Source organism: Schistocerca americana, chromosome 3 (genome assembly GCF_021461395.2).
Source record: "Schistocerca americana isolate TAMUIC-IGC-003095 chromosome 3, iqSchAmer2.1, whole genome shotgun sequence".
Taxonomy (NCBI): domain Eukaryota; kingdom Metazoa; phylum Arthropoda; class Insecta; order Orthoptera; family Acrididae; genus Schistocerca; species Schistocerca americana.
In genome coordinates, this window is record NC_060121.1 from 571,728,176 (window position 1) to 571,754,069 (window position 25,894).

At 43.5% G+C, this 25,894-nt stretch overlaps 1 protein-coding gene across 2 annotated transcripts in view; it reads left to right on the forward strand.

Moving 5' to 3' along the window:
- The window catches only part of LOC124606802 (cholinesterase-like), a 231,385-nt gene that overhangs the window by 59,251 nt on the left and 146,240 nt on the right, over positions 1-25,894 (forward strand). The window contains exons 9-11 of one of the 2 annotated variants that reach the window (XM_047138871.1): positions 1,257-1,389; positions 3,729-3,914; positions 4,163-4,494. In XM_047138871.1, coding sequence (XP_046994827.1) covers positions 1,257-1,389; positions 3,729-3,897 — 302 coding nt within the window. In that variant the 3' untranslated portion in view covers positions 3,898-3,914; positions 4,163-4,494. Of the gene's footprint in view, positions 1-1,256; positions 1,390-3,728; positions 3,915-4,162; positions 4,495-25,894 lie in introns of those variants that run through there. The other variant, XM_047138870.1, reaches the window with a different exon arrangement.

Consider the following 25,894-nt stretch of genomic DNA (forward strand, 5'->3'; position numbering starts at 1 on the left):
TTTACTTCATACCAGTACGTCTAGGGTATTCTACGTACCACTTTGTTGCCCCTCATGGCAAGCTATCCTAGGCTTACATTTCAGCCAGATAACGTTCATTCGCACACGGTGAGTGTTTCTGCTGCTTGTCTTCGTGCTTGCCAGACCCTACCTTGACCAGCAAGATCGCCAAATCATTTCCCAGTTGAGAGCGTTTTGAGAATTACGAGCAGTGCCTTTTAACCAGCTCACGATTTTGACAGTCTAACGTGCAAATTGGAGACAATTTGCCGTCGTATCCCTCAAGAGGGCGTCCAACAACTCCATAAATCAATGCTCAGCCGTGCAACTGCTTCGATAAGGGCCAGAGGTGGACCAACGGGTTACTGTCATGCGAAGTTTGGGAAGCTTTCTCTCTTAAATAAATCAAAATATTCCTGGCCTTGAAATCATTTATTTGTCTGTACATGTACATCACTTCCATCGATTTTCGTCCCACTCAGATAATTTCTTTTGTCTAAGTGTGTATATATGTATGCAAGTCCAGTCTCTCCCCTATCGAGAATGTGTGAGATGCCACGAAGCATGTCACCAGACTCCTACCCCACTCACCAATTTGTAGGGTCTCTGCCGTCAGATGCAAGCAGAATGCGACGAAGTATCGCAGTATTATATCCGAGATCTATACAACTCCACGCTGCATGTCTTGATTCTTGTATTCACAACCAGAGAGGTCAACACCTTATCAGCACATACGTTCATGTCCATGTAATACGATCATGTTGATACAAGTTGAAAGTGTGATCAAATCATAAATTTGATATCATCTACTTGCGTGCCAACAATGGTCACAATCCGCTTTGTCCTTCTGGGTGCAGCTCTATCTACGGTGATGAGTGTATTTACGTTTCGTAGTATATGGGCATAACCGACAAAACACCACCGGTGGAGGGTTTGAACCAAAGTGTCCCTCTGTTTAAGTCAACTTCGAATGATAATGATCTGAAAATCTGTCAGAATGGTATGGGAAGAGAGCACATATTCTGCCGGGACATAGATAACACATTTTTACTCTTTTACTAGTAGAAAAAATGAAGATGTGAAAGCCTGGTGTGTGTGTGTGTGTGTGTGTGTGTGTGTGTGTGTGTGTGTGTGTGTGTAACTGGTCGTCTATGCAAAAGACTAAAGTTGATCACTTTCTCGACACGTTAGCAGTATTCTGGGTTGAATGTGAACAACACCAAATATTTTCTGTTTGTCATTTTTATTTATTTCAGGAGTTGGACATGGGGGAGAGTTATCAATGATCTTCTATCAAAAGAATCAAGACTATAACTTTGATCCTGAATCAGAAGAAGAGAAAGTGCGCAGAAATATGTTGCGTCTCTGGACGAATTTCGCAAAATATGGGTACGTGTTTTTTCTACTTTAAATTTGGAAAACTGATAATGCCCGTTTTCGGAAAGAGAGTACACATTTACTGCAGTGAAGTCACTAGAAATTGAATAGTGGCAGAGTACGAGAAGACAGCTCCAGGTGAAACTAAGAGCATTAACAAACTGTACCCATTAAGACTCCAAACCATAGCAGTAAGCATGCCCCCTAGTGCTGCATTTATCCTTTTGGATACGATGGCAGTATTTCAAACAAGGAGAGAACTGCAATACTGGGTCCACTCAGTTCTCAACAGACTTATTAAACAGAATAGTATGTTAAGAAAGATGGACTGAAAAGTCGGAATTATGTGTAGGGTAAGCCTAAGCAATATAGATAACTATGTGGCAAACGAAGGAGAAAGCGACATATACCGCCACTTAACGTAAAACGGCTCTTGTTATGATGTTCTGCAGAGAAACGCTTTAAATACTTTTAAACTGGTCCTTCTGTCGACATTATTTCCCGGGCACTGTCTTGAAGTGACGGATTTCGTATTTCATACTTGTTTCGTTGTCTCTCTTCCATCTACAGTAATTCTGACAGCTGCTTGCATGGAGGGATAGCAGATTCTGTATTTTGTACGGAATGCGGAAGAGTGAATTTATAGACGTCAACTGCTCTCGAATTCGTAAGTTTACGATGCAGAACCACAAAGGATTTGATCACCTCTAGAAACACCTGCTCGTTCATGTTTTGTCTTACCCTCCATGATGAATACAAAGGAGACAACTTATGAACCGGTATTCTTATCCATATACCTGAAATAAGTTAACCATTCTTGACTCGTTAGCAAGCCGGGGAAGAAAGGGGAAAAACTGGTTAAACAGTACTAAAGATGCGGAACATGAGGAAATGCTAAGAGCAACACAAACTGCTAAGAATTAGAAATGACGTATTAAATAATTATGCTCTGGGGAAAAAAAATCTAGTGGCATCATCGTAAGGAACAGTCAAATGCAAACGCCTTTGTGGAGCTGAATTAAAGTTTGGATCAGTAACATAAACGCAGATGAGGAACAATGTAATAAAAGCACCAGACGTCCAGCTCTAAATAATCAATTTAGAAGGTAACTAGACAGGTACACCAGCAAATAAAATCTTTTGTTGAGTTAGAAGTGGAACTGTCACATTATAAACCAGCTGATTCTAGAGTATCCGAGAACTCCCGTGTTAAATAACAGCATCAGACGTTACTGGGAATAGAGAACATCGCTCGGGTATCAGTCGGAACAGGAAACTTGGTGCAGCACGAAGTCAACATTTACACGATTTTATCCCACATAATACATTGCACTGGTACAGACCGACTACAGTCGGTCACTACGTTAAAATGCATCAAGATTTGTTGGGTTGCCATGTTTGATTTTGGCGCGACAATACTCACAGCTCCACGAATCGTTCCAACTGACAATAGAATCACAGTCTAATACATACAGTCGCGACACTCACTGGTGAGAAATCCATTACTGCCTGACAGCTGACGCTACGGTTGCGATTCTAGCGGTTAGTTAGGGTAACGCCTGTTAGTGTCATACGTAATACGAATAATATTTTATTTTCTAACCTTTTTGTACGCCATTTACGATATGATTGTTTTATATTTGATTCGAAAGCTTGAATGTATTTAAATTCTAACGTAAATAGTTGAACAATCTGAAGAAACGAAGTAAAATAACAATGAGAAAAAACAGGTTTGCAATACGCTTGACCATTACGCTACGCCGTTAACCACGAACAGAGCGCTGAATAAGTAAATAGTGCTATCGGAAAAACTTTCGAGAGCATTTTCTCCTTTCCTAAGGCCCACTCAGGCGAAATATTTAAGGCACGTGATGTGGAGACCCACCTCCTTCTACACACGCTATTTGGGCGAAACCGGCGTGTCCCGATTGGCGACCTCCCCCTGTGAGGCGCAGTGGTAGTTGAGAGGCCTGCCTCACAGAAAATGTCTCAGATTATTAGGAACATCTAGTGAAACGCAGCAATCTACTCGATATGATCACCAGTGGGCGGTCCCTGCCAGTTATGATATATCTGGAGAAACTTCTGGAGTCACATCCTCACTAAATTGAGACCTTTCCACAATACACGGTATTAGTCACCAGTTTTTTGTGCAGTGTTCTTGTAATACTTAATATTAGAGAAATACAAGCGCATGACTAGATACTTTACTTGCACTTGCTTCAATTTGTTATTGATAATTATCTTTTGATAAGAACTTAAAACAAGAAATTTAGTGCTGCTCTTTACATATATTTCTTAATATCTCTAGAAAATATAAAGGAATATGCGTGTATTGTGTGTCTCAACAGGAACCCAACCCCTGAGGCTGATCCTGTGATTTGGGAACCATACGACCAGAGCAGCCGCAGCTACCTGCTGATGCAGGCCAACTTTACACTCGCACACGACAGGCTTGGGGAGCGCCTGGGATTCTGGAGAGAGAACGTGCCACTGCTGCCATTTCCCGACACACAGTGATAGATACACCATAAGAGGTACAAGCACAGCATGGGCAAAATACATTTTTGTGAAACTTCTGATAATTATGTGGGAATATTCTTGCTAGAATATTGGAACACTGGTAGACTACCGTCTCCAGAAGAATTATACCAAAATTTTGAAAATATCGAAAGAATGAAGGAAATACAATATTGACCATGTGTTATTACTTATGCCTACGTTAATCCTACAGGCACTTACCTTTCGAGAGGTAAGTAAATACGATTTCTGTTTCCTGTTACAGATATGCACAGACAAAGGAGGAAACGAAAAACAGCAGATTACAGCTGAGTACTGAGTGTCAGCAAAGAACTCACCCAAGAATTTGAGCCAGATACCTGTTCTGCATATCTGCTAAACCATTGTGAAATGCATCACGTAAAATAGATCGCCAATGCGCTTTCAGGCGTCAATTCAACACAAATATCAAGAAATTTCTGTGGACATTGGAAGTGCAGCGGATAATTACAAACTGCAATAATGCATGGAATACAATAATGTGTACCGTACAACGGTTTTTTTCAGTAATCCTTTCTTTCAGTACAGAGAATTTTGAATACAAATATTATGCACTAATTCACTGTGTCATTTATTATTTACTCATACACGAAAATCCTGAGAAACAGTGATTTCTTGACAGATGTGAAAGCTGATGACGTAAGTTAATTGAGAAGTAATTTAAAATACTACCTACGTAGTAACTTTGGAAGTGGGACGCACTGTCTCTGTAACTGCAGGCGATGGACCACCCCTCAGCAATCCTCACTGGAATTCTTAGGAAGCGGCTTGAAGCTGCTCAGCAGAGTCACTTTTCAAAACCATAGTGTGTAATGCAAATTATAGTGTAAAATGTATTACAAAAATCATGTAAGTTCTTCTTGGCATTCAGTAGCTACTAATGTCAATTACCACTGGCACTTGTAGCTCATGAACATCCGATGTGGTGAATATGAATATAAAAATGGTGAAGAAAAAGTGTGTTAAATTTAGTTTATAGTTCTGAAACATCCATTGTGGCGTAAAAGGCAGATTAATACTCACATATCCGCCAGTCATTTATATTTCCTTCCGCAACGTGTTTCCAGGACGACTTAAACCTTCGCCATTAGTTTTCATCATTATTTCTTTTCCTCTATGTAGCATCTGGTCTATTTCACTATTCAGTTTCGACATTTCCCAGCGAACGGCCCACTGCAGATCGTTATAGTGGTTTGGTTTACTAAATGAGTACCAACTGCAGGAAATGATCTCTGAGAAGATAACGAGCAAGAAAGGTCGTACATGTTTAAAACCGCAAATGCTTCCCCACATAAAGATGGATAGGTGGACATCAAAGATGTCGACACTGTTGGTTTCAGTGATTAAAGACACACTTCAGAACACACAGGTAAGTGGGGATGTTCTGTTTTTACTAGTGTTTTATCTCCACAGTCAAGGGGACAGTAATATTTTCGACAACTGCCACTACCGATATCACAACACGTACAGGACTTATTACCTATGTACCTGCCTCTGGAGCAAACAGTAGCACACACGTCACGCATGCCCTTTTCACTGTGGTGCTAAAACCCCAGTACAGGGAGAGCATTGCTGTTTGACTTATGTGAGTAGACGGCTATCTTTCTGGCACACTTTAATTAATGGGACATTTCTACAAATTGTCTGCAAGGATCCCCCTCCAAGGTAAAGGTGAAGACGAATGTTGGCAACAAGTTTACACACTATGACATCACAAGATGGCCGTGGAAAAAGATAGAAGGTCCTAGATGGTGGACTACAACAGTGTGTGACTGAATGTGGCTGGCTATGACATCACAAGATGGCAGACTGTGCTAGCCTGTGGAATCACAAGATGGCAGACTATGATGTCAGATAGTTCATGGTGCTGTAATTGCATACCAGCTGAGACACTTTTTTCTGTTTGGTGTAGAGGAAGAAACATCAAATATCAGCAGAGATCAGCTACCACCACTCGCAGAATAATAAGAATACTGTCATATTCGAATGCAATTATTATTATTATTACCAATCATTTCTTCTCAATATTCATTGTGTACAAGTACTTAAGGTATTTCTTCTTTTCAGCAGCAGAACAGCCTTCTGATAGAGCACTAGCCTAATGCTGGAGCAGGGCACACATCTATTCCAGTATCTATTGGCTGCCCCACCCATCGAGCCACAGCAGTTATCATACAGGTTGCAAGATATATCTGATCAAGACACTTGAGCTGCAATTAATTGGTGCTACTCTGTGCCACAACATATAATTTGACTGTCTGCAGATAAAAGCATGTAAATGTAGGCATAAGGGCAGAGTTCTCTCCTACTTGTGGTCAGTTGCAAATTAAATCGGCGACAGTGTTGTAGTGAGGGTTGGTCGAAGCCAGTGCAGGGAGATCTTTCAGTCTACAACTTTATCCTAAGAATGCGAGAATAATCTGTGACTTCCATCCACATCGGGAAAGATGGGAAATCGTATTCATAAATTACACACTGTGATAGAAGTGTTAGAAATACGTAGATAACCTAATTGCTATCTCGTATATTTTGGTGTATACGTTCGAGAATTAATCATGAATGGACGTACTGCACAGTCATATATCCACATTGCCAGTCTGCTATTTGGTAGTAGATAACCTAATTGCTGTCTGGTATACTTTGGTATATATGTTCGAGAATTAATCATGAATGGACATACAGCACGGTCACCTGTCTATATTCGCCGTCTGCTCTTTGGTAGTGGATTGGTGGTTTAGCTATGATACAGAAATTGGAAAACATGCTGGTGTGTAATTGGAGGGTGTTGAAATTACGGAAAACACTGTAAAATTGTTAAAATGCTCGCACTATCAACTGTGGCACTGATTACAGTACAGTGTTTCATATCAAAGGTGTCTTTTCTATCGCATCCATGCACTGGTACACTGTTGATTACCACATAATGATTGACTGACACTATTTGTTTGAGATTTAGAGAGTCTTGGTGGAAGCAACACCTTCCAGGGATAGCTAGCACTGAAACAGTGACCATGTGCATGGTTGCAATATAAGGAGTCAGTGCTCTTGGTCTCTTTGAAATGGAACACCTAGACCTGTGCCAGCCCTCACTAGGAATGATGAGCTTAAATGTGAAAGTCATAATCTTTGGCCAAATGTTTACAAACGCTCCACAACGCTGCAAACTCTTACAGTTTCCATAGGTGGCGACGTTTTCCACATTTTTGCCAATGAGAAACACTGCCTATGTCTTATCTCAACTATATGGTGTGTTTGAGAGCAGCACAATTTACACCATACGATGTCCAGCTTTCTGTGAGAGCCAGTGGATGAAAATGTGTTAATGTCAGTTTAGCACCTGACACAGACGTCAAAGTCATGGTGGAAAATAAAAATGTATGGTGGTGTACAAAGCTGTAGTCATACACTGCTTCGATTTGTTTCAGCAGGAAAAAACACTGTATCAAACTGCTTATGAAAGAACAACACAAGGAAGCTCTCTTTAAATGATCGTCTGTGAAATACGGTCCTCCTACAGTACAGGTTCAAATGGCTCTGAGCACTATGGGACTTAACATCTATGGTCATCAGTCCCCTAGAACTTAGAACTACTTAAACCTAACTAACCTAAGGACATCACACAACACCCAGCCATCACGAGGCAGAGAAAATTCCTGACCCCGCCGGGAATCGAACCCGGGAACCCGGGCGTGGGAAGCAAGAACGCTACCGCACGACCACGAGATGCGGGCCTACAGTACAGGTGATGAAATTTTTGCACTGGGCTGTGCAAGCGACTTTGGTCACACGCTCCAGTGGAGCAAAATCTGTATATTTCATCGGATTGCTACATATGCTGGATGTCAGCACAAGGACCGTATATTTTTTTGCCATATCAGAAGAGAATGACATGGTAATATCCTATCAAGTCCTCCAGCTCGTGACGTTAGTGGAACTTTAATAGGACATAGTTTTTCTCTGTTGGATAGTACAAAATAGCAAGGATAGAGAGAATCCTTGGGTGATAGACATGAATGCACGTTGAGGGAAGATCTTCAGACTGCAATACCTATGTGGTTTGGAGATGCACCACAATGCAGTAGCAAAATCCTCACCTTTCTTGCAATTTCTGTGTGACGAGGAGTGTTCCTAATATGCCTGATAATAAACACCACCGTAACTGCTCGTACTATATTTTCTACTGCCTCATGTTGTAGGAGAAAGCTTCATTAGGCGGTGGCCTTAAACATTGTACACAGTTGGTGGAGCTATGACGTTCCCATTTCCATCGAATGGTCAAAACACGGACCTGTTGTGTTAACTCAGCTCCGTAAGATGCTGAAAGTCTTAGATACAGCGCTCTCTGACTGGCGCTCAATTTTTACTTAAGTTGGAACTATTATATGGAAAAAGACTGACAGAGGGCGGGGAGGAGACTGAGGAACACTTAGTCGATGCAGAGACGCCCAGGAGTCCTACCGTATGGGGTCCTTAGCAGACAGGTCCAAAATAGGTGAGTCGTTTCGAGATATGAGAGTGCCACAAATATGATTCACTAGTGTCAGTAATCATTAAAAGACATCTCTGTAGGATCCAGTGTAAGCACGTGGTTGAATGGAGAGACTTGATTCCAAATCGCTGATGGCATTTCTACCAGAAAGGGTGACCCTACAGATCTGAAAAACCTGTGTACTGGTAATAGAATTTTGTACATTTCTTACTTCAATGTAGTGTTGCATTTTTTAAGTGATTTCTCACGCAGCACACCGTCTACCAAATGTGATCATTCTCAATAACCATAATCCTCCCTTGCTTATAATCTCATTGCTATCTTTCAGGATCTGTGTTACACTATCTACATGGTATTGAGATAGAAAGCGCTACAAATACTGTTTCATAGAGTGGGAAATACCTAGCAGTGGCAAGAGAGAGTAGCAAATACAGGCTTAATACAACTTTCCGTAGCGGAATCAGTTTTCAAATCAAGTGAAAAGAGTGCTTTTATTACTAGTGCAACCGTACTTTAGGTCTATTAACACACACGGTGGCGTATGAGTGGATTGCCGTGCTGTGTGTGTGTGTGTGTGTGTGTGTGTGTGTGTGTGTATGTGTATGTGTGTGTGTGTGTGTGTGTGTGTGTGTGTGTTGGGATGTGAGTGTGGTATGTGTGAGTGTTTCATAAATCTGCGACATCTAGCCATGACAGATACTGCAACAGATTTTATTGTAGTTCAAGTGTGTCAGAGCGGATTAGGTTGCGGAAAGGGGCCAAAATAAGTTGCTGTCAGTTGCACCCAACATACAAACGTTATTTATCAACACACAGTATTACAACAAGGAAGCAAAACACTCAAATCTGTAATTGACCTCCTTTGATTAACTTTAGATCGGTTGAAGGCCACACTCAAAATCCAAGACACAAGGCCTAACCAAGAAATTGAAATACAAGGTTCTTCTGGAGCTTTTACCCACAAATGTTTTCTGAATCTTCAATCTAAACAGTCTGAAGGTCTTAGTAATTTAATTTTAATGGAACTTGGCTGGAGGCCGCATATTAACCAATAAGAAGAGTTTCAATCAGAAGGCAGAAGGCCGTACCTTAAAGCATTTCATGCAAAATTCGGCTGAAGGCCCTATAAAAAAGCATAACAACCTTATGCCTTAAGGGCAAGACAAGAACATTATTTTACGAGATATTGATACTCGGCTGAGGGCCACACATCAACCAAATAACTAAAACCCAAACAGGGAAATTACTATGTAACACACAATGAACGGCGCTCAGAAATTTCCAAGGTTCGGCCTGGGATTGCAACACTAACGCCCATTTAGGTGAGATAGGCAGCCTGTCCAACTAATTCTTAATCTGAAGGCAACCCAACCGACAGACAGACAGCTGACCGACCAATCAACGAAATCAGTTGCGATCCACGCAACCAGCAAAGCGACCACAAGATTTCAATACAACGACACACAGAATATTGGCACCAACAACACCTCAGCTGTCGAAATACACGCAACGCAGGAACATCACGACGAGGGCCAGCCGGTGTGGCCGTGAGGTTTGAGGCGCTTCAGTCTGGAACGGCGTGACCGCTACGGTCGCAGGTTCGAATCCTGACTCGGGCATGGATGTGTGTGATGTCTTTAGGTTAGGTTTAAGTAGTTCTAAGTTCTAGGGGACTCATGACCACAGATGTTAAGTCCCATAGTGCTCAGAACCACAACGACGAAAATACACTGCCGAAAATTACGTCAACGACCGGGACAGGTAACCGGAACGTCAACGGCCACAAGGCGGAAGACACTGCTGGCCAACTCCAACAACAGGAAGGCGACTGGAATCTTAGTCGATTTGAATACACACACGTTATTGCTCGCGGGAATGTCCCAAAAGGGACAACCAGAATCAAACGACGAAATGTAAACAGTTGAGGCTCGATAGTAGGTTAAGTGAGGACTCAACTTTCATGTCCAAGATCGGTGGGCGACGAACTTCGTAGCAATCGCAAGCAACATCTCAGACTCCAACCGTTCGTGCATACAGCCAGCGGCCCCGGCCAGAGTATGTACGACGGAGACTCCCTTGCTGCTCCACGCCAACCGACTTTTTTTTGTGGTTTTAGGGCGCACAGCGTCAATGGTCACTAGCGCCCAGACTACGTTAGGAATGCACCGCGAGGCACAAGTTTGAAACAGCAACTAAAAGGGAAAACACGATAAAAGACAGACTGACAGGCATAGGATTAAAAAAACAGCATAATCAAATGTCCTTAGAGAGGTTTGTCAAGTTGATAAAACGAAGAACGCGAGCAGCTGCTCGTGGGTCATCCGCTAAAATGGCATCTAGAGTACATGGCAGGCCAAGATCAAGACGCAGTGTGTTAAAATCCGGACAGGACGTTAAAATGTGGCGGACCGTCAGCAATTGCCCACATGGGCAGAACGGCGCCGGCGCAGCCGTCAGCAGATGGCGATGGCCGAACCGGCAGTGTCCAATTCGTAACCGGGCCAAAACGACCTCCTCCCGCCGAGATGGGCGTGAGGAGGACGTCCAAGCCGCGGGAAGAGGTTTCCATGCCAGAAGCTTGTTGTCCGTAAGTGCAGCCCAATCGGCATGCCACAGCGATAAAATGCGCCGACAAATGACCCTGCTACAATCTGATGAAGGGACACAACAAGAAGCTGTCCGAGGCTGGAGGACCGCAGCCTTGGCCGCGGCATCTGCAGCTGCGTTCCCAGGGATACCGACATGGCCAGGAACCCACATAAAGCTAACCGGAGAACCGTCGTCCACCAGCTGCTGAAGAGAGCGTTGGATCCGGTGCACGAAAGGGTGAGCCGGATACGGATCACTGAGGCTCTGGAGTGCGCTCAGGGAATCGGAGCAGATGACATAAGCAGAATGTCGGTGGCGACAGATGTAAAGAACAGCCTGGTAGAGGGCAAAGAGCTCAGCTGTGAAGACCGAACAATGGCCATGGAGCTGGTATTTGAAACTTTGTGCCCCGGCAATAAAAGAACACCCGACCCCGTCATTGGTCTTAGAGCCATCTGTATAAATGAAGGTCAAATTAATGAACTTCGAACGAAGTTCGACAAAACGGGAGTGGTATACCGAACCAGGGGTAACCTCCTTTGGGAGCGAGCTGAGGTCAAGGTGAACGCGAACCTGAGCCTGGAGTCAAGGTGGCGTGTGGCTCTCGCCCACTCGAAAGGTTGCAGGGAGTGAAAAATTAAGGTGTTGAAGGAGGCGACGAAAGCGAACTCCAGGGGATAGCAGGGCAGAGACATACAACCCGTATTGACGGTCGAGAGAGTCGTCAAAAAAGGAACCATAAGACGGGTGGTCGGGCATTGACAGTAGCCGACAGGCATACCGACAAAGCAGTATATCGCGCCGGTAGGTGAGTGGCAATTCACCAGCTTCAGCATGAAGACTCTCGACGGGACAAGTATAAAACGCTCCGATCGCAAGACGTAAACCCCGATGTTGTATGGAGTTGAGGCGGCGTAAGATAGATGGCCGTGCAGAGGAGTATACGAAGCTCCCATAATCCAGCTTGGAGCGGACGATCGACCGATATAGGCGAAGTAGGACGGTTCGATCCGCTCCCCACGACATACCACTGAGAACACGGAGGACATTTAGAGAAAGGGTACAACGGGCAGCCCAATATGACACATGTGGAGACCAGCTAAGTTTCCTGTCAAATGTAAGACTTTTGTTGTCTCCACGAATGGGAGAGCAACGGGACCGAGTCGTAAGGACGGTGGGAGAAACTCTTTGTAGCGCCAGAAGTTAATACAGACCGTCATCTCGACGCTAACCGACTGACTGCCCAGGCCCGGAAACGGTGAAAGAACCAAATATACGTCGGCCGATGAGGCGACCAACCTAACGACCAATAAACGGACAGCCTGCTCCAATCTCCCTCCGTCGGACAGTTCATGTGCTAGCACTGGCTGTCCGCGCCTCATCGGCGCTCCGTCCCCGACTTCACTGCTGCTGCGTCCCAACTGCACTGCTCGTCAGCCTCCAACTGACTGCCAGACACACGACGACCCGGAAAACACTATCGGTCGCTCCAGAGATGGTACGACATTGCACTTATCGATACGCTGCTGCCGCTCATGGGCAAGTAAGGCAGGAAGTTAGTGACGCCAGTAAATGGAATAAGGAAACGAGTCGGCAGCACAGTAATAGAAGATGACAAACAATAAATGGCATGAACACGAACTGTGCATGGCTCATCATGTTTAGTGCTTCTCAATACAATGCAGTGGACACTGCCTTGCAGATGTATTTGTTGTGATCATCGTATCACACAGCAGGGTCTGCCTCCTCGTTATGAATGTAGCAGATAGAAGCAATTTAGGAATTCTATAGTCCTTTACAAAACCAATCACAGCATAAAATAAGTGATTAAATTATTGTTTCCGACAGTGGTATTGCGAGTACGCATCTGTCCAGTCTCTCCCACAACTTGTTTGAGGACATATCATGCAACTGAACTGAAATCTAAAATTTTCAGCTACCTCAAACGTATGGACTTCCTACAAAATGACCTAACTATGCTAGTATCCACGAATAAAAGGAAAGGGGGAAAAATATCTAGTAGGGGTTGGAAACCAGGCAGTTGCAGGATCGAATCGTGCCAAATATACTAGTTCTAGTATACACCTATAGAATGTAAGGAAAAACTGGGTTCACAGGAAGGGTATTGATTTAGTTAATTAGCCAATCAATGTGACAGAATGAGGGAATATTTCTGAGACATCCAGAGCTGGGGGTTTTTACCAGGTATCCACTACAGTGGAACCTCGAATAGCGAGCATAATTCGTTCCAGAAACTTACTTGTAGTGCACAACACTGGTCAAGTGAAACAATTTATCACATATAAATTAATGCAAAATACGATAATGCGTTCCATACTGATAAAGTACTAAAAGCTTTGTCTTATTCAAGCCATTTACTAAAAAAATTATACATGCAGTATTATGTATAATACATATCTAATTATTTTTTACTTGGAAGCCATCTATTATTTGTTTCTGCTGACGCTTCAACACTTGGCGAAAATGCGACATAGCATTATCGTCAAATAAATCTGTAGCACTGCTTTATTGGGGTGATGATTTTCAGTGTACAAAGCAACCGATTCCCATGCTTTCAGCAGTTTTCTTATTGCGCCAGAAGATTGCTGCTCTGCTGTTACCGCCTTCTCCTCCTCCTCCTCCTCCTCCTCCTCCTCTAAAGAACTCTCCCATGTTCTTCGGCAAAGAAACTTTCTCATTGACTGCAGGCTTGACAGGTACTGACTCAAATGTCTCAGAGTCACATTCAGCACAGCACTGTGGCCAAAGCTTCTTCCACGCAGAAATGAGAATTATCTTGGTAACCTCTTCCTGCCTTTTCGATCATCTTGATGGAGGCAACGACGTTGAAGTGATATTTCCAAATCTCTCTGAGAGTGAGACTGGTAGCTTCAGTCACTGAGATCAGATCCCTAAGAGTATTTTTGTGTAGAACAAAGTTAGAAATATTCTGCTGTTCCATAGCCTGGAATAACAGAGTGATGTTGGAAGGCAGGAAACGGATCGTCGAAGAGGTGATCTTGTAGGTCTGGAGAGTGGGAAGGGGCGTTGTCCATAACAAGCATGACACGGAGTGGGAGATTAATCTCAAGCAAATATTTTTTCACCGAAGGACCAAACACTTTATTGACATAATCACAAAAAAGATCGTCACCCAAGTCTTTTGGTAGCACCTCCACATCACATTTAACCTGCTGTTCTGGAATTTACACTTCCTCAAGGCTCGTGGAGTTGCTGAATGGTAAAGAGGCAACGGTTTAAATTTCAAACCGCCGCTTGTATTGCCGGAGAATGGCAGCGTGAGGCAGTCTCATGGGTTTGTGACTGGCAATGCAGTCTCCTTTACTGTCATAAAGGTACACTTTGGCATCTTTTTCCAGACTAGATCTGTCTCGTCACAATTAAAAAACCGTCGCGGCAGAGAACCATCGGAATCGACAAGCATCTTTAAGTTGCTGACTAATTTCTCTGCTGCTTTTGTGTGGAAACCGGCTACTTTTCTGTGCCTTACAACGCCGTGGTTGTCATCCCTTCTCTTCTCTTCTCGAACCACCCACGACTTCCCTTAAACACTTCTCCATCCCCTGATGATCCTGGTGTCTTCTTAATGAGTCGTTTTTCTCGCCTTCTCACAAATGATATTCTCGTTAATAGCGTCACCTTGCAGTTGCTTTTCATTTATCCATGCAAACAGCAACCTTTTGACATCGGCCAGAATACGAAATCGTTGTTTAGGTACTCTTGCCACTTCCTTTTAAGCGTCTATCTCCTTAATCTTGTTTTTGTTCTTGAGCATAGTGCAAATAGGTGATGTATACCGACTGTATGTGCGTGCTAAATCAGCAACCCTGACACCGCGTTCGCGTTTTCAATGATTTTATGTTTCAATGTTAAGCTTATTTTCTTCCTCATATGCCTGCTCGTTTTCTTGCGACTTAATCTTTGGGATCATTTACACGAAGATTACTAAAATTTGCACTCAAAAAATTATGTGTTAGCACAAGTTTAGAATAATGTGTGACCACAAGCTGCACTACGAGGTAGCAGAAAAAGCGCTAAACCCATGCTGCAGTACGTACTAAAGACATTGCTCATGTGCCACTGCCGACAATGAAAGGACATCATATTGTTGAATATTTCCTCCGATACTTGCAAAAAAGTGATGCATTCACACTAAATCATCGTTGCTCGTTATGGGAGGTGCTCGTTAAGCGAGGTTCCACGTACTTTGTTGAGAACAGAGATGGGGTTAATGCGGCACACGAGAGAAGCTACCTACTCCTTCTTGAATGTCTTTGTTCCATCAGCTACAGGTTTCCATAGCAGTGAAAGTGTTAGAACATATGGATGTAGTGACTACCAGAAACAAGTGTGCATGAGTGGCTAAGGAGGGGAGGGGGAGGGAGGGCAGGGGAGAGGGATGGAAGGGAGCAGGGGTCAGGAGGCAGGGACGTCTTGGTCTGTGTGTGTTTGCATACCTTGGTTCACTTGAGTGAGAAAGTGGGAGAGCATGTGTTGTGACAGGAATTTCTTAGGTATCAATATCAAAGTACTGCCACCACCTGAAGCTTTTGTTCAGTGAAGTAGCGTAGCTTCTGGTGTATGCACCGCATTAGCTGCGTGGCGAATGGTGCGGCTGACACCTGCCACTGGGTGCGAGTGGGCGAAGTGTGGCCTGCACTTGTAGGAATGCGTGATTATTCCCAATGACATCCGTGGAGGAGCAGTAGGATATGTTGTCTCAGGGCTTGGAGAATCAGACGGTTCCCCACGAAGCAACAGGGCGTCATTGAGAGGTGATACTTCGTTTCGACGGCATCATTATGCTTACACTTTCCTGTGGGACAGTAGTTTGTTGTCGGCTGTCCAGCCATGCTCCATTAATCGAATTATATCCTGGATAGCTGGGTTGTCTAAATGTCGGTGGGCAGTGACTGCCAAATTCAAGGGAGAGCTGGCCATCACTGCTTATAGATTGTTGCCCATGTGGAAACAAATTTCTGATTCTAACTCCAAGTATTGTTGCACTGTGGGCTTCTACTGTAAGTCGTAAGTATACCACAAAGTGAACAACACTGATTGATGGAGAAGATGTGTCATTCACGATGGAATGTTGGAGTTGGCCTTCAATAGTTGGAAAACAGGCACGTAAAGTTTGGAAGGTAGGAGACAAGATACTGGCAGAAGTAAAGCTGTGAGGACCTGGTGTAAGTCGTGCTTCGGTAACTCAGATGGTAGAGCACTTGTCCGCGAAGGGCAAACGTCCCGAGTTCGGGTCTCTGTCGGGCACACAGTTTTAATCTGTCAGGAAGTTTCACAACAGGCATATAATCCGTTAAAAGAGTTAAATGTCTGCCACATATGTAATTGTGTAACTTCATCAGGATAAAGATAACTGCTGAGGCTTCTTCCTCTATTCGGGTGTAATTATATTGTGCTTGAGTTAGTGTCTTGGAGATGAACACAATATGGCAAGACCACCCAAAGTCATAGTCCGATGCGCCTGATGCCAAGAAGAGCTTGTTTGAGATCTCAAAAATCCTTGTGCATGCAGCCGTTCAATCCCACATAAAATTTTTCTGCAATAGCTGATGAGCAGTTCAGCAATGGCCAGCCACATGAGGAATGAATGTTCTACGGTAGTTGACTTGCCCAACCAGTTATTTCATGCATGTAGTGTCATTGTGAGTCAGGAGTTTCTAGGCAGCCCAGATGTTTTACAGTATAATATTCTACTTATGGTATGAAAAACAGCATTTGTCTGTGTTACCCTTGAGATTGATTTTATGGAGAACAATAAGGAGTCGAGATTGGTGGCTAAACCTGGAACATTTATCAAAAGTTGGCTGGCCCTGGTACATGACGTGTAAGATGCTCTATGTGGAGTTGAAAGATGGAGAATTCACTTGCGATGTTAATGAGTATCTCATTGCACTGGAAAATTTCAAATTGAGCGATGATGAGCAAGATGTTTTATGACACCTCATCTAGTGGGACCGAGCGAGGTGGCGCAGTGGTTAGACACTAGACTCGCATTCGAGAGGATGATGGTTCAATCCCGCGTCCGGCCATCCTGATTTAGGTTTTCCATGATTTCCCTAAATCGCTACAGGCAAATGCCGGGATGGTTCGTTTGAAAGGGCACGGCTGTCTAGTCTTCTTCCCCAAACAACCCAACCCCATCTAGTGGGAGTTGGAGGTATGCATCATGCAGATCAGTTTATGTGAAGATATAGCCAATGGAAAAGCATGTCATAATGTGTTCTACTTTTTGTGTAGGATATGTATCAGTGACAGATTGAGAATTAGTGCTGGACATTAATTGTGGTTAGGAAGTCTACACGAATCATTAGTGGTCCACTGTCTGTTGGGGAATGGAAACAAGACCCCCTCACCCTATAAGCATTTGAACTGTCTCTGATGCTTATCCCTGATGACAAAAAGAACATTTCTTACATTAAAGAAGAGGAGCATAGCCAAGGGGAGGAATGGCTCATGTGCCTTAAATCCTGTGAACCTGGTTATAGGATTTGAAAGAACAGATTCTTATTTGGGGCAAACATCCCGCAGGTAAGAACTGGCTTTGAACCCTAAAGTGTTTGTAGTACCTGTCACATCAACCACAAGAAGGCGTGCTATGAAGGAGGTTGCCCGTAGTTGCTTCAGCAGTTTGGGGGAACACCTCACAGCTCGTCTGGGATTTGGTGAAAAAAGTACTTACTCATTGCAAACAGCTAGTACCCAGACCAACCTAACATGTCTTGCCTACTCTTCAGGTTATACAATCAATCTTTTAAAATGTATCAGCTATATTGTCAGCATGTTGGTGTTAAGTTGACTAGTTGCACAATGGATTGATCTGACAAGTACCCTTTGGCTCCTGCAAGAAAAAATTTGAACCATACACTACTACAAAAGTCAGACAGATGCTCCTAATGTACCAAAAAGAAATGTCTGAAAAACTTTCAGCAAAATATTCTGTTTTCTTATGTAACTAGCTACTTTGGTACTGGAGTATTGCTGGTTAGTGTAAGAAAAGCATTAAACCAATGGAAAATCTGAGAAAATCAAGTGAAACTTACTTATAATCTGATACACAAATTTCCGGCTTCTTTTCAGTATAGGAGGTTACCTCTTATGGATAGGAATCCTGTTAATGAAATTTATATACAAAGTGTAGGAAAGCTCTTTTATCCCTTTTCTTTAAGGATGTTATTTGCTCAGCAGAATGGCTGAGAGCCGCGCCTACTCAACTTGAATAATTATGCGATTGAATTTTTCTAAGTATGGTCGAAGCTGGAGTGATGTGAATGAAGTATGTTATTTCTAACAGGGCTCCCCTACGCTGTAGCACACAATATGGTGAGCTACGACGACTGCCTGCATCGTTCATAACTGAAAAATAACAAAACTATATCTGGATTGACCTTTTCCAGTCGAATTCTCTCTATGCCTTGATGAAGTCAAGGACTCCTATCTGACCCCAGTCTATTGACGTGATACACCAGTCACATAACCAGTCCACCGCGATGCCACTCAATGTTTGCTCACAGGCGTTAACTAATACTCTGTCTGTGTTCACACTGAGCATTAAGTGTTGTGGCCAACACTGAACAAATGCTTAATCGCAACCAACTCAGTATAGAGTATCACTCCGATTCGCTAGCGACAGAGGTGATCTCTCAGTGCAGTACTGAGTAGAGACTTTGTTCATCGCTCTCTGCGTACAAGAGCTCCCGCTATGTGTTCCTGCTTCAAGAATGTCACCAGAACGACCCTCACCATACAAAAAGTGAAAGGGTATATCATTCAATGTCTTTCCCTCACTCCTCCGTCTCACTGCGTCAGAAATAGTCTTCCGCTCAGCATTACTCTTACAAACGGGAGAATGGCGCTCCGTTTAAGCCGACCAGTCTGGAAATATATAGCATCTGCATTAGGCGTTTACTGTCTACCTGTGAGAACTCTGAAACTGCGCACTAGGTCCATCAAAAAATGCGTATGCTAGGGCTCTCCCAAACAATACAGTGGGTTATGCTTTTGAGATGAACACGCAGGCCATTATCCCTTTTCTCTGGCAAAAAACTGTTTTGGTCCCTGGGCGGTCGGCCGGCAGGCAGGTTGCCTCTGCCGAACAAAAACTCCTGTGGCCATCATATCTTGAATGTATGTGTACACCAGCCTCGACTTTTTAATCTTGGTGCGCATTTGCAATTTATTTATTAGATTTGCATATCGATTAAATGGAAATATGTAAAACTGACTCTACCCTATCGACTTGGGCTCGAATGAAACGTCTTGATATGCAGGATACGATGGTGAGGTAAGAAATGAAGGTCAGGAGAATGCACCACCGTACAATATTTCATGTTGTGTATGCATATTTCTGCATCTCGCACTTATTACACTGTGCTTATTAGACCTCTTGAATATGGTGTAGACCTTAAAAACCTCTGCTTTCCCCTAGCTCTGATTTCCGCCTGTCTCTCATAATGGACTGGGGAATCAGTGGTGAGCCGACTTGGATTGCCAATACTTCGTTATTACATCCCATGTTAACTCACTATTGGTGCCAAAAAATATGCAAAAATTTGCATTGAAATGGAGCACAGACCTGTGCAGAACACGGATAACACATAATTTCCTCCACTGTGGTGTCGTCAGAAGAGTGAGATGCTATGTTGCATCAGGTACTTCACAACCACACCACAAACTGAAGACACCGCTCCAGATGCAGCCACGAATGAGAGACGTCGACGAAGGCACACCCTCAAGAGGTTCCATGTGCTGCCACTGCTGGATGTCTTTTTACATGAGAGTGCAGTGCCACCCGGCGTACTCTGTGATGGCTGATGAGGGCAACATCAACAATTCTCCGATCCAGCAGCGCTATTATTAGTAGTCAGAACTGTGTACCAAAGCTCAAAGTTACTGGTACATTATTTTTGAGTGTCCTTCAGTACTATGGGGAAGTAAGAGTGCAATTCGGAAAGTAAGGAACGATTGGTCACTAAATGGATCCCACAGAGAAAAATCAAAACTGTTTTATTCACAACGGTCAGGTACGCCTACCAGTAAGAGATCTGTAGTAGAACTGTACCACTTATCCAATACCCTCATATAGAAAGCAGCCTGCTGTGCTATCTGACAATTTACTACGCTGGACTGCACCTCGCTGTCTGTGCCAAAATATTGCCTTCATAGCGAGCAGTTCATTTGGGCGGAGACGAAAGTCAGAGGGCGTCCAATCTGGGGCTATATGGTGGGTGATCAAACACTCCCCATCGAAAGCGCTGCAGAAGCGTCCTCATTGCCTGTCCACTGTACAGCCGAGAACTCTCAGGAAGAAGGATATGCATGCCAGTTACGTTATGTGGGATGGCATGAAATCAGGCGAAATCTCTTACCAGGTACCCATACACAGCGGAAAACACTATTTTCTAGACATATATACGCGTTCACTGTGCGCTCAGAATTGAGACGAGCAACATGACGCTACCTACGGACATACCAGGGACAATGACCAACACGTGTACAAAGCGTCATTGGATTTTCACTGTGGTTTCCATTTCGCAACCATTCGTTCCTTACTCTCCGAATATCTCTCGTATAAACTAGTTATTCTTGCACTCTGTGACAGTATAAATACGTATTATCGTTCAAGTGGACATGAGCTGTGTCTGTGTTAAGTATTTTATATAAAAATGTTACAGTAAACTGAAGTAAGATTTGTGTGTGTTGTAGTAAACCCTTAACTCCCACCTAAAGAATATGTGGGCTTGCTACGAAATGCAGAAGATGCCAAAGTGGCCATGTCAAGTCCACACACCACTATGATTGGCTTGCAAACTGACAGGTATAAGAGGTGTGGAAGCACCTAAGAAGAGACAGACAAAATATTTGTTTCATCAATTAATTGCACCAAAGTCGCAAACAGTGTCACAGTGGGTAAGTTCCAACTGTTCTGTGTCGTCCAGATTATATATCTAAAATAGTTAGCTACCTTTATGCAGGTGACCTTAGAGTACGGAGCTAATCATTTCAGTGAAATATTTACAACCTCCTCCTCCTCCGTGATAATGCAAGGCCTCACAACTCTGCGCCCCCGTTAGGAGCTCTCAAGTCCAAACTGTTCTTCCTCATTCACCCTGTAGCCCGGATCTCTCACCTTCCCACTTCCATCTGTTTGGCCCAATGGAGTATGCACTCCCTGGGAAGCAATATGTGGATGTAACAAGACGTTGGCTCTGTCGTCGACTTGTAACGTGGTACCATGTGGGCATACAGGTCCTCTCAGTTAGGTAGCCTAGGCCGTCGTATTGAATGGAGATTATGTTGGAGGGTTTTGAAGTCAACAGAGTGGGAAATAATATGGTGAATTGGAATACTGAATACAACCGATCTGCTTTCAGAGAAAAGAATGTGTTGCATTTTATTGAACGCCGTCGTAGAACAAATAACTTGATGCAGCATACAATCAACTTTTAAAAGAGTTTCCCTCTAAAATGAACTTCTGTTCTACAGAACCGTCGTAATCGGTCAAAAAATTGTAAATTTGTGGTAAGGTCTTATGAAACTGCTGAGGTCACCGGTCCTTAACCTTATGCACTACTTAATCTAACTTTAACTAACTTACGCTAAGAACAACACACCCACCCATGCCCGAGGGAGGACTCGAACCTTTGACGGGGGGAGCTGCGCGGACCGTGGCAAGGCGCCCTAGACCGCGAGGCTACCCGGCGCGGACGTAGTCGGTCACTACGTGTAAATACATAAAGATAAATTCCGAGATATCCACTTCATCCAAGCACTGACGACCCAGACAAACAAGTTAAAAGGAATATCAGCCGAAGTTAACTGATATGGACACTATAGTGGTGTAGAATGTGCTGATCGCTGATACGGGACCACTTTGGCTAGTATGTTTAGTGTGACAGGTTACCCGGCACTTCTCGATTCCCTATGCACTCAGAGAGTTTATTTTCACTATCCCATGTGGAGCCGGGTTCACATTTCATCCTCACGCCAAGTGCTCTCTTAATCCCTTGGAGCACTGCTTTCTTCAGTTCTTCCTGTACTCTCTTGGTTATACGGTCCGCTACAACGTGGGAGTTTTCTTGGCCACAACAAAATCCTGTCTTTGAAGCAGAAAATGATCGGCTCAGTGGAGCATTGATATCAGGACTCGTAACTACAGATTCCCTGATAGATTCCGCTGAACTTCCACGAGCAACAGTGGAGTTCGTATGCTTCAAGAATATAACATTTTCAGAGCAGCGTACGTCTCTGCCTCTTTTATTCTGCGTTCTTCTTATTCTGCTATACAGGCTTTCGACGCATTTTTAGTACTGTGGGACAAATTTGACCAGTATTTCCAAATTGTAACTGATTACTTGGAACTGTTTCTCTGCTACCAAGCCTTATCGTATTCCCTCCCTGATGTTGTTCAGCTCTCTACTTCTCTGTTTGGATATGAAAGTTCTCTGCCTGCCCCTGTGTACTCTTTTATACTTCTACATGAACATCAGTTCTGATAAAGCCACCCTGGTACCCTCGTTACACTTTTCGCGAAACTTCTGTCTTTGATAAGCAACTCTTCTTTTCCTTTCGTTAAGTTTCTCTGGTGGTGTTTTAGATCAGAAACGGAATTTATGGATTTCCAGCAGCTCTTCAGCGTCCACCTGCCAGTGATTCGTCTCAAACGACGTCCCAGGACCATATTTTTGACAACTACACAACGGCCCAGTAATTACTACCTCAGTTTTAGCTGTGATACTCATGGTACCAAAGGAGGAAAGAAAACTGTGGTACCACGACTCACTTGAGTTAGCAGCCGCAGCACTCTGCTTAATCAACAGTTCGCACTCACACGAATTCACACGCTGTAATCCAGCAGATTCGACTAAGGACAGAGGGTTCCTAAACACGAAAGAAAGAAAGAAAGAAAGAAAGAAAAAGACAGTGTGTAAATGCCACACTTGGGTATATATACAGAAAGTCCTAAAGCAAGAAATTACCTGTCCTCAGAAAAAAGATTTTGAGTAGCTGAATCGGCATACGAGTACCATACAATTTCTAACAGCACATCAGAAGACATCAAGTAGCTGAATCCTGAGCAAGGGTGTCATAGCATGCAAGACGTCAACGTGGCCTTCGACTTAAGAGTCAGTTTAATGCCTCAACCCCTCCAGGACTATCGGGAATCAGAACACCCCATGTGTTCACATACTGAATATATGGAACTCACACACTTAATAACGCAGAATAGCCATTGTAAATGATCCATGGGTTTTGAACTTGCATTGACTGTTTAAATGATAGGAAATCAGGGATTATCTGACTACGGAATATAAAAGGTAACTCCCGATTTACCCTGCTTAACACTTCTCTTGGCCACACAAGAGAAAAAAAATCTACATGATATTTAGACATGGAAGAGGTAGAAAAATATTAATAAGCGTGGACAAGAATCACAACTTTACGTTTTCACGGTTCAATGACTGCTACATTAAATTTCGTGCTTGCAGCAGCATAAATTTAACTTCTGATATTAAGGCTCAACGAATTTCGGCTCACTCTGAAGGTGTCTGCTGCTTCCTGAGTATTCTTCAAAGGAAACACCACCTAAACTTCCTCAGTCAATCAAGGCACGTAACTAGTGGTTAACTAAGAAGAGCGACAATCCTATTTAAGAAAATTTTGAAAATATCCAACAGGGAGTTCTCACGCAAGGAAAGAGGGAGAGTGTTTTCTTTAAAGGTCGGCATACCTCCAGTCCATAGTGAGGCACCTGCATTCCGAAATTATGAAGTGCCGTCACGTAGTCCTTTGGCAAAGAAGAAAGTTGCGTTCCTGGACGTGGAACTCGACTTTGTGGCGCCATGTTGACGCCTCCTCCTAGTTCTGACTAATGGCTTTAGCAGGGCAAGGATTGCAGTGTTCTCACCAAACTCCTCATGGCGTTAATGAAAAAATGTCTCTACAACGTAGAAAACTATCAAGTCGTCACTCCCCCCCCCCCCCCCCCCCCCCCCCTCTACGTGAACCATGGACCTTGCCGCTGATCGGAAGGCTTGTTTGCTTCAGTGATACGTACCGTAGGTGCAGCCACAATTAAGAGGTATCTATTGAGAGGAAACACAAACGTGTGGTTGCTGAAGAGGGACAGCAGCCTTTTCAGTGGTTACACGTGCAACAGTGTGGACAATTGACTGAACTGTCCTCGTAACATCTACCAAAACAGCACTGCTGTGCTTGTAGTGCGAACGGCTGAAAACAAGGGGAACTAAAACGATAATTTTTCCCGAGGACATGCAGCTTTACAGTGTGGTTAAATGATGATGATGTCCTCTGGGGTAAAATATTCCGAAGGTAAAGTAGTCCTCTATTTCGACTCGGGGCTCGGGGGGGGGGGAGGGGGGGGGGGAGCGTGGAATGTCATATCCCTTAATCGGGCAGGTAGGTTAAAAAATTTAAAAATGTGTGTAGATTAAAGTCAGATGGAGTGGGAATTAGTGAACTTCGGTGGCAGGAGGAACATGACTTCTGGTCAGGTGAATACAGGGTTGTAAATACAAAATCAAATAGTGGTAACGCCGGAGTAGGTTTAATAATGAATAAAAAGTAGGAGTGCGGGTAAGCTACTCCGAACAGCACAGTGAACGCATTATTGTAGCCAAGATAGACACTAAGCCGACGCCTACCACAGTAGTACAAGTTTATATGCCAACTATCTCTGCAGTTGATGAAGAGACTGAAGAAACGTATGATTAGATGAAAGAAATTATTCAAATGGTTAAGGGAAACGAATGTTTTATAGCCAAGAGGGACTGGAATTCGATAGTGAGAAAAGGAAAAGAAGGAAAAGTGATAGGCGGATATGGACTGGGTGTAAGGAATGAAAGAGGAAGCCGCCTGGAAGAACTTTACACAGAGCATAACTTAATCATCGGTAACAGTTTCAGAATTATGGAAGAAGACTGTATACGTAGACAAGAGCTGGCGACACCGGAAGGTTTCAGATTGATTATATAATGATAAGAAATAGATTTACGAACCAGGTTTTAAAATGCAAGACATTTCCAGGGGAAGATGTCAACTCTGACCACAATTTATTGCAAACAATCCTGTTGGAAGAAATACGCATCCGAGCATTATACCAGAGGTTGAAAATACCGTTTCGGTTGTAAGTTTCTTTGATTACTACTCGACCGGTTTCGGGCCCTTATAAGCCCATCTTCAGGTGTCGTAACTGTGCTGTGGCCCCCGAGCGCCGCAGTGTGCACGTCCACTGCGGAGCTTATAAGAGACGGAAACCCGTGATGTAGTAATAAAAGAAATTTACAACTGAAGTCGTATTTTCATCCTCTGGCACAGTTTATTGGTTATGAGCTGTAGATTAAAACAGGAGAAACTGCAAACAGGTAAGAATTTAAGGAGATGGGACCTGGATAAACTGAAAGAACCAGAGGTTGTAGAGTTTCAGAGTGAGCATTAGGGAACGATTATCAATAACAGGCGAAAGTAATACAGTATAAGAAGAATGGGTAGCTTTGAGAGATTAAATAGTGAAGGCAACATAGGATCAAGTAGGTAAAGAGATGAGTGCCAGCAGAAATCCTTGGATAACACAAGAAATATTGAATTTAACTGATGAAAGGAGAAAATATAAAAATTCAGTAAATGGAGCAGGCGAAAAGTAATACAAACGTCTCAAAAATGAGATCGAAAGGAAGCGCAAAACGGCTAAGTGGGAGTGGCTAGGGAACAAACGTAGGGATGCAGAAGCGTATATCAATAGGGGGCAAGATAGATGCCGTCTACAGAAAAATTAAAGAGATCTTTGGAGAAAAGCGAACCAATTGTATGAATATCAAGAGC